Raw genomic sequence first — 10,415 nt, forward strand, 5'->3', positions numbered from 1 at the left:
ATGACATCACGAGGTGGAACAGAGCATTTTGAGTTTTGGAGATATTACAGACTAATAATAAAGTGTCACTCAAACATGTGTGAATGAAACAAAACACAACTCCAGGTCTGTTTTTGAGGAGAGAAAAGCATTATAACATGACTTAAAACTCTGTGTAATGTAAGACCTTTAACTATGACATTAGAGCCGCCATATTGTGAATTTCTCCACTGTGAGATTAATAAGGTTCTTTCTTACATAATTATGAAAAGTGCCTGTATTAATTATTAATTAATTTATATAATATTAATTTAACCTAGTACAAAACGGTAAAATTAATATTATAAATTTTGAACTTTTGTGCTTTTTTATGCCTTACAAAAGCTGTAATCCCCATATTATGTTGTTGTTATATATTATTTATATATAGCAACCTGCTCAACTGAAAAAGAAAAATGTATCTTTTTTATTTGTTGGGACTATTAATAAAAAAAAAAAAAAAAAAAAAAAAAAAAAAAATCTCCACTTCCTGTCATGCGCAGTAACCTCATCTCAAACATGGCGACGGAGAAATCAACAAATTATATATTATAATTTTTATGTTTTTATTTATAGAAACCTGCTCAACTTGAAAAGACAAATGTATATTTTTATTTACAAAAAAAAAAAAAAAAAAAAAGCTCTCGTCATCTCCACTTCCTGTCATGCGCAGAAGCCTCATCCTACAACATGGCGACGGCGGCGGAGAAATCAACAAAAGAGCGACTCGTGTCTGTTTTGGACGATCTGGAGGTTTTATCGCGGTAAAAAAACATCTCTACTTTTACTATCCACATGATTAAACATATTCCCTTACGTTTGTGCCTCTGTTTGCACGTTCTTGAGTTTTTAATGCACTTTAGTGACTTGTGTAAAACCTCGGCTCCACACGCCTCCTGTTCATTGATTCACTTGTTTGTACTTTATAAATGTTTACAGACTATTTTTTTGTTTGTTTGTTTTTTTAGGGAGTTGATCGAGATGTTGGCCTTGTCCCGAACCCAGAAACTGCCACAACCAGGAGAGGATGTGCAGGTAAAAAGGACTAACTGTTACATCATTGTCCAAAGTGTTAAATTAAACTAAAATAAACTTCAAAACATAAAACAGAGCACAAACAAGCAAAATGGTAGTTCTTTTGTCAGAGTTATACATTCCAAAGAGTTCTGTCATAATTACTGTATTAACTTCTCGTTCAATATATGATGGATGGAACTATTTTTTGGGGTCAGTGTTTATCCTGTGTATGTGTTTTCTTTGCACAACTGGGATTTTTTGGCTCTATGATTGAATTTAAGATGTAAAAGTTTGAATTAATAATGTCCACGACTCATTACAGATGCAAATTAACGACTAAAGTGTTTCATTCTGATGTTTATTTATTACAGCTCATGATTTTTTTACCAACATTGTAGATTTATGATAGGTTTTGTGGTTTGAAATCTGCTCTGGGATTGATGTGTCAGTGGCTTAAATGAGTTTCAGTATAAACGTTTATTGTTTATATTTACTCCAGATCGGAATTCCAAATATAGAACTTGGCTCCAGATTAGCCGCTGTAACTGCTAGCCTCGATGAGCTTCAGCTTCAACCGCTAAAACTTCAGATCAGTGGAGAAACACTCGACAAACTGAGCCGCTGTTTTCTGTGTTTCAGATTTTGGAGGTGCTGGTTCAGAGGGACCGGGAGTTTCAGGAGCTGATGGCTGTGGCTCAGTCTCAGGGAAAACTTCACGAGGAAATGCAGCGTCTGGAGAAGGAGGTGGAGAAGAGAGACAGCGACATCCAACAGCTGCAGAAACAACTGAAGGAGGCCGAGCACATCCTGGTGCGTCAGTGTGCGGTTCTTTTAAAGAGCTCACGCTTCTCTACGCTCTGATCTGTGTTCTAACGTTGTTTCCTCGTCACAAACAGACCTGGAGTTGTGTGTTTTTGTTTCATTCTCACATGTTTAACACACAGACAAACCTGCAGATTTAGACTGAGCTCTTCTCTCAAACTGAAAACACTCTGTTCCACCTTGTGATGTCATCGTGTGGCGATACAGGAAGTGCTCCGCTGTGTTTTTAAACTCCACACACCTTCATTTATAGAATCATTTGGATCATTTCAGCTCTGGAATTGAAGATTTCTACTGAACTAAAGGTAAAAAGGAGGAGGAGTTAACTTGAAAACTACCACTTGATGACATCACGAGGTGGAACAGAGCATTTTGAGCTTTGGAGATGAAACAGACTAATAATAAAGTGTGACTCAAACATGTGTGAATGAAACAAAACACCACTCCAGGTCTGTTTTTGAGGAGTAAACGGCGTTAGAACATGGATTAAACCTCTCAGGAGTCAGTACATTCTGTGTAGAGCTGTCATGTGTCACTCTTATGGTTCTAGATCCAAAATGATAATTACATAAACAATAATAGTACTGAAGGCTCAGATGCATAAATGAGGTGTCGGACACATCTGTGAAAAAAATGACCCGCTCCCACAGGTCAGAAGTCGACCTGCGCACCTCTACCGCACACTCAGGGTTGTACGATGAACTGTGTACAGACACTGAAGCAGAAGGGAACACTGGAATATTTATGTTAACTGTCAAACATTTACACACCACAAATACCAAAACAACCCAGAAGGTGGCGGTGTACTGAAAGCAGAGCGCTGAACACGGGGGAGCTCCTGTGGGAGAGGCAGGAGGAAGGAGGAGGAGCCGGAGGAAGTGTGGGGAGAGTCCTGCTGCCTCCGTGGACATGTTGTGCTTTTCATGACACTCAAATACTTCCCACAGACCAAGACAAAAAAACAAAAAAGTAAAAGTTTTAGAGCACTTCTACCACCTGAGCCACTGTCGCCCCCTGGTGGTTTGACAAAGGATGTTCTGTTCTTTAGGTTTTCGTTTCAGGAGTCATTACGTTGTTTTTGTGTCTTCAGGCGACTGCGGTTTACCAGGCCAAAGAGAAGCTCAAGTCCATTGATAAAGCCAGAAAAGGTTTGCCTCTGAATGTGATCTGCTGACCTTTAACCTTTGACCTTCACACACATTTTATAACCCTCGTATGTGTGTTTACCCGCAGGAAGTGTCTTGTCAGAGGAGCTGATTAAATACGCTCACAGAATCAGCGCCAGTAACGCAGTGTGTGCTCCGCTCAACTGGGTCCCAGGTCAGAAATAACGTTTGTTCATATTTAAAGCCACAAGAGTCATTTTTGTGTCATACAGAAGCTTTAAAGTCTCGTTATGATGCTGTTCCCTCACTTCATTTGACCTTACAATGAGCTGGTGTTTTATAATTGAGCAGGTAAAATGAGAGAATGAGTAAATGTAGTTATTAGTTATGAAGTTAAAACTAGGTTTAACATTCAGTTTCAAGGTTGAGTCTCCATTCTGTTTTATATATTTATTTGATTTGTTTATATATGTATAGTTTTTTCCCCTTTCCCTTCTTTTCTTTCCTTCTTCCCTTTTCCTTCCTCCTCCCTTCCCCTCTCCTCCCTCCTCTCTCCCCTCTTTTCTCACACTTGCACACTTCCTGTCTAATCCCAAATTTCTTTCTGTTATATTCTGTTACATCTTTCCCATTTACAAGATTTCATCATATGTTGTTTTAAACTGTCCATCGCTATGGCAACGTTCCTAATTAAAATAAGGAAATCTAATATTTTTGTTTAACATCCTCAGCCAGTGTTTTATCACTAATCCATAAAGTAGGAGTAGTTTTCCACGCTGAAGAGTTAAAATGATGCTTTTTCTGTCCTTTTAATCAGGCGGTCAACCCAAACGAAACACTGACCAGTGCTGGAGGTTTAAAAAGTGCAAATATATCAGTGTCTCTATTTAAAGACAAACTGAGCTTGAGTCTTATTTATAGTTTTAATCTGACACCCGTGGATCTTTGTTATGATTTGCACATTTTAAATCACAGTATTCATGCAAACAACTCAATAAAAGAAAACTGTGGTGTCCAATTGGAGCTGACGTCGCCGTAAACGTCATCACGACAAAGCGCCGCGTGCTGTTAGCGCCCCCTATGGACAGACGCACGTCACACTAGAGCAGAGCATTTTTTAATCATTTGTACCAAAATGACGACGTGACGCTGCAAAATCCTACGAGTATCAACGATTAAGAAAATAAAACTGGAGAAGGAAGAGCGGACGTCGCAGTGGGCGTGTCACAGTGGGCGTGTCACAGTGGGCGTGTCACAGTGGGCGTGTCACAGTGGGCGTGTCACAGTGGGCGTGTCACAGTGGGCATGTCATAGTTGGAGGTTAAACGGGGGCAGATCGTCAAAATGGCGTCTTGAAAATAGTGGATTAAAGACTAAACTCAAACATGAATCAGTCCAAATAAAACTTCAGAGGCTCAAGGAGAAGAAACGACTGAAACATGGAGAAACATCTGAACACAAACCTTTGCAGAATAGTCCGATCTAAGTCAGACTTTGTCCCGCGTTCCCTCAGGTGACCCGCGCAGGCCGTACCCCACTGACCTGGAGATGCGCAGTGGGATGTTGGGGCTCATGGCGAATCTTCCTTCGAACGGCGTGAACGGACACCTGCCCGGAGACGCTCTGGCGGCAGGGAGGCTACCAGGTCAGAACACACACACACACACACACAGATGCACACGTTAGCAAACACAGACAGAAAAGGGATTCAAGATCGTCTGAAAACTCAAGAAAAAATACAAAACTGATTTAAAGAGCACGTTTTCAGGAGCCTGTGGTCAAACCGAGCGTTCATGGTCCTGTTTAGGGGTTTGATTGATCGTATCATCTCAGACCAACAGGGTTATTCAAAAAAGTTAAGAATAGAACCAATAAAAAACGTCATTGTGTTTGTGTTCGAGGGGTGAGTGTGTGGAACGATCAGGATGATAAATTAAAAAGCTCCTACACAATAGAAGCATTTAAAAAGAGGAATAAAAAGAGGAAAAAAACATGACTTTTTGAACATTACAGGACTCAGGAGTGATTCATGTGAACTGTCGTGGTTTGTAGTTTTTCTTTTTTACATATTTAGTCATGTGTTGTGGAACTGATGCTGCTTTTCTTTAAATTCTTGTGTTTTTATTAAAATGGGTGAGGCGTTATAAGGCGTTATTTTTTTTCTTTACTTCAGCCCAAACCCTTTCGATCGTGATAGAAATGTTATGTACAACCTGATATAAGTTGAATAATGTTTGATTTGAATGTAATGACCGAATTTAAAAAAAAATAAAAAAATGCTATATGACTTTACACAAAAACTGTTGGCTAATGCTAATGCTAATGCTAATGCTAGCTTGTGGCTGTGATCTTATGTGAGAGCGACTTGTTTAACAGTTTAGTCAGTTCTTTACAGGTTGTGGGGATGAGACACGAGACATGAGATTTTGTCATGATTCCTAATATATAAATTGCGTGATTTAGTTCCCGATTTTTTTTTTATCAATTTAATTTACTATTTTTGTTACAGTACGTGCCAATACGAGACCCTTTTTGTCCAAACTTAATCTAAACACGCCGGGATCCGTTTAATCGTGTGTCTTCTGGTGCGTTTACCTCACGAGATCCTGTCCTGTCATTATCAGATTATGATCAAATAGAGCTTCAGACAGAGCAGTGCCTACGGTTAGCATCACACCCCCAGGGAATGTCCATCACATACTGATATTAGCAAAAGATCCGATACCACAGATTTCTGAGTATCAAATCATTAATCCGATACCACTCTGTTTCCAAAATGAAGACCCGTAGAGTCGAGCGCTGCCTCTGTTGACGTTTGTGGCTAATGCTAATGCTAATGCTAATGCCCAGAGCAGGTTAAATGCAGACACTTAAAACACGCTCATGACAGAAAAGACGTTGGTATTAGCTCTTGGTAGCTTCATTTAGCCTTTGGACTGGACGCGGAGCTTGGTAAAATAACTACGGAGAGTGCAGCCCGACAACAGTAGCGCTAACACCGCGACAACAGCGCTAGCCTTACTCTGTATAATGATCCATGTGCTCTGAGGCCCCACTGCTGTTTTCATCCTCTGAAAGTAAAAGTGCTTAAATCAGTAAAACTCATCATCAGGACCATTATCCATCTGACTCTGGCACTTCAGCCTCAAAATCTCATTCATTCTTCTAGATCAGGGGTCTCTAACTCGCGGCCCGGGGGCTAATTACGGCCCACGAGAGGATATTTTGTGGCCCGTGGGACAATATGAAAGTTGAATGTTAGTGTAGCTTTACCATGTGTCACTCACGCTGTGCACAGATTTAACAAATAACGATGTATATCCATAAAATCCACAAGAATTGGCGTATTTCCTCAAGTATGTTGAAAACGGCGATGAGGTTTGAGAAAATTTTAACAAAGCTGTTTTTTGTGGAGTACCTGATAAGCCCAGCCGTACCCAGACTCCGCCTCCTGGGGCCCCCGGCTAATTTGAGTGTGACTCCTGTTCTAGATGTTCTTTAGAGACAGACGTTTACTGCAGTTATTGTTGCTTTTGTGCTGTTATAAAATGGAGTAGCCTTAGTCCACACGTGTCAAACTCAAGGCCCGCGTGCCAAAAGTGGCCCTCTGTATTATTTTATGTGGCCCTCGACAGGGTAAATTAAAAGGTATAATGGTCTTAAAAAGTCATTTAATCAGGAGATACACAGTTAAACAGCCACATTTTTACATCTAGGCAAATGCATATGTAATATTTGTAACTTGAACAATAAATAAATACAGAAACAGTTTATTCACAAGTTTAAAAAGTAAGATTTATTTTACATTTGGCCCTTTGAGAGCAGCCATTTTGCTGATGTGGCCCGGTATCGATGAGTACACTAGAGCCAGGCATCGGGATCGGATAATATATATATTTTTTTCATCATTTTCAGTGTATATTTCCTCTAACGCTCGTCCCCTCCTCAGACGTGCTGACCCCTCACTACCCGTGGCAGTCGTCGGACGTCTCCGTGGGGATGCTCCCTCCTCATCACGGGTCAGATCTGGGTTTGGAGCCTCCGGGACACAACAAGGAGAACGAGGAGGACGTGGAAAACATGTCCACGGATTCGTCCAGCAGCAGCAGCGACTCGGACTGAAACGAACGCCTCTTAAATCTCACACTGCAAAAAAAAAAGTAAAGCATCTGTGGTTTAGGTTCATCGCAGCAGCTCCTCAATCCGGCAACCCACATTTACACCGTCGTCTTCTACTGTTTATTCTTTGAAAAGTGTCCCAAAAAACACTATATAGAGCCAATTTTTTAAATTTTTCTTCTTCTTCTTATTGAATCCTTATCTGTTGGTCGTCTTCATTTGACCCGTCCTTTAAAGGAGCTGAACCTCATTTTTATCTTAAATTGTATCACAGGTTGGACCACTCGTGTTACTAAACCACAGTTAAGATCATTATATTTAAGATTTTGTTTAAAAAATGTACCGTAAATTTCGGGCTATAGAGCGCACCTGAATATGAGCCGCAGGTTTTCATTTTGTAACGTGAGATATTTACACACAAAGACGGCGCACGGACACACTTTTTTTTAAACTGTGCCTGAAAATTGGCACCAACACGACATCAACACGGGATGAACACACCTGCAGGTTTAGAAAATAAAGCTGCACCAACACGAGCATCTGCTTTTATTTCCTTTTGTCGTCTTTTTACATCGACAGAGTTGGATTCATTGATGCCGAGCTCACGTGCAGTGGATCTATTTCCTTCTTTATCTTAAAAACTGCGTCATTTCCATTTCTTTGTGTGTTTTTCGTAAAATGACCGTTCAAAATCAAAACTAGTGAATTCCTCAGAGCATAATCTTTCCCCATGTCTGTCTCGCTTTTACGTTTACAGCCGGAGAGCGCCCCCCGGTGGCCGTTATCCGGTAAAACTCTATAAATAAGCCGCGCTGTTGTATCGGCCGCAGGGTTCAAAGCGCGGGGGGAAAAGTCGCGGCTTATAGTCCGAAATTTACGGTACTTTTTTCCCTCACTTTGGCCATTTTTAGGTCTCAAATTTTACTTCCTGGTTGAAATCATGACATCACACTGGATGTTTTGTTTATTCAAACTGCAAACACGTTAAGACAAGAATCAAAAATGCATTTACTTTTTGGTCCTGTTCAAAAATGTAGTGGAGTAGAAAGTACAGATACTGCTCTCAGATGTACTCAAGTAAAAGTAGAAAGTGCACTCAGTTTATTGCTTTTAGTTTGTTACGTTTTGACCGTCATGGACTTCCCTATTGTGATGTCATAATTTCCAACCAGGAAGTAAAATTGTAAACCTAAAAAATGGCCAAACTGGAAAATAAATTGTGAAATTCTTGGCGAAATCTACAACATAATGATCTTAACTGTGTTTTGACTCAGTGAGCAGTCTTAAAATGTCCTACACTTTAAAATGTGACCGTGGACAGTGAAGGCATCACGGCTCAACAGAGCGACACTCCCTGAACCCGACTCTGGACTCAAGTGAACTCAAACATTATGGGTTTGATTCTGGGTCAGACTAAATATGGACACGATGGACAGAAACGCTGTTACGATCAACAGTTTATGAGTTTTCTGCTCAGTATTTTTGTAATTTCATGTTTTGTTTTGATGTAAATAAAATGTACATATTCAGCCATGTAAATAAATGTTTTCAGAAGAACAAATGTGCTGTTTATTTAAATAATACAGTTTAAGTCATCACTGTTTAATACTTCAACTTTTATGGGGTATTAAAGAGGAGGTATTTACTTCTGTGGGGTATTAAAGAGGAGGTATTTACTTCTGTGGGGTATAAAAGAGGAGGTATTTACTTCTGTGGGGTATTAAAGAGGAGGTATTTACTTCTGTGGGGTATTAAAGAGGAGGTATTTACTTCTGTGGGGTATTAAAGAGGAGGTATTTACTTCTGTGGGGTATTAAAGAGGAGGTATTTACTTCTGTGGGGTATTAAAGAGGAGGTATTTACTTCTGTGGGGTATTAAAGAGGAGGTATTTACTTCTGTGGGGTATTAAAGAGGAGGTATTTACTTCTGTGGGGTATTAAAGAGGAGGTATTTACTTCTGTGGGGTATTAAAGAGGAGGTATTTACTTCTGTGGGGTATAAAAGAGGAGGTATTTACTTCTGTGGGGTATAAAAGAGGAGGTATTTACTTCTATGGGGTATTAAAGAGGAGGTATTTACTTCTGTGGGGTATTAAAGAGGAGGTATTTACTTCTGTGGGGTATTAAAGAGGAGGTATTTACTTCTGTGGGGTATTAAAGAGGAGGTATTTACTTCTGTGGGGTATTAAAGAGGAGGTATTTACTTCTGTGGGGTATTAAAGAGGAGGTATTTACTTCTGTGGGGTATTAAAGAGGAGGTATTTACTTCTGTGGGGTATTAAAGAGGAGGTATTTACTTCTGTGGGGTATTAAAGAGGAGGTATTTACTTCTGTGGGGTATTAAAGAGGAGGTATTTACTTCTGTGGGGTATTAAAGAGGAGGTATTTACTTCTGTGGGGTATTAAAGAGGAGGTATTTACTTCTGTGGGGTATTAAAGAGGAGGTATTCTCTGGGGTATTAACTGCTCACACATCACATTCTTATATCTCCACGTTTCCTTTTATTGTTTTTAAAATGCTGTATTCACCCAAAACATCGTATTCACATGTTTTATAAGTTTGACTTTTGATGCTCTGAGTCTTCCCTCTCTTTGCTCTCTCTGCTAAGTCTCTCCCCCTTCAGAGCACTATCACAACACAATCAGCTGCATCGCACTAATGAAACTACTGCACATCACACCAGGGTTGTGAAGTCGTAGTGTACAGAGGTTTTCCCTCTTCAGTCGCTAAAGTCATGGACACAGAGAGCAACAAGTACCATGGGTCAGGGAGGCAACGGAGATCCAGACACACCACCAGGCTGTAAATCGAGACGAGGGGATGTGGCAGCTCTCTCACACCTGGGATACTCTCCTGAAAAATCAGTTTGAATCAGCTGACCGGACACGTCACAGAAACATCACATGACACTGCAGAGGAAGCCCCTGATGCAGTCCAAACTGTCAGGGTTTGTGCACAGTGTACTTTTAGCAGACTTTTTATTGAATGCACTTGGCATATGTATTTTAACATTATTATTATTATTATTATTATTATTATTATTATTATTATTATTATTATTATTATTATAAATGTATTTATTTATTTTTATAGTTTCTTTTTTGTCATATATTTATCACATATCTATCACATATTTATATATTTATCACATATTTATCACATGTTTTTCTCATATTTGTCATATACTTATATATTTATCACATATTTATCACATATCTATCTCATATTTGTCACATATTTATATATTTATCACATGTTTTTCTCATATTTATCACATATTTATATATTTATCACATATTTAACACATATTTATCTCATATTTATCACATATC

At 39.4% G+C, this 10,415-nt stretch overlaps 1 protein-coding gene across 1 annotated transcript; it reads left to right on the top strand.

Moving 5' to 3' along the window:
- Window positions 1-699: 699 nt before the first annotated feature.
- med4 (mediator complex subunit 4) lies at window positions 700-8,613 on the top strand. The gene is made up of 7 exons (XM_033986645.2): window positions 700-782; window positions 987-1,053; window positions 1,675-1,845; window positions 2,948-3,005; window positions 3,091-3,177; window positions 4,477-4,608; window positions 6,913-8,613. Exons 1-7 carry the CDS (start codon window positions 709-711, stop codon window positions 7,083-7,085), a joined length of 762 nt encoding a protein of 253 aa, XP_033842536.1. The 5' UTR covers window positions 700-708; the 3' UTR covers window positions 7,086-8,613.
- Window positions 8,614-10,415: the final 1,802 nt, after the last annotated feature.

Source organism: Periophthalmus magnuspinnatus, chromosome 21 (genome assembly GCF_009829125.3).
Source record: "Periophthalmus magnuspinnatus isolate fPerMag1 chromosome 21, fPerMag1.2.pri, whole genome shotgun sequence".
Lineage (NCBI taxonomy): Eukaryota > Metazoa > Chordata > Actinopteri > Gobiiformes > Gobiidae > Periophthalmus > Periophthalmus magnuspinnatus.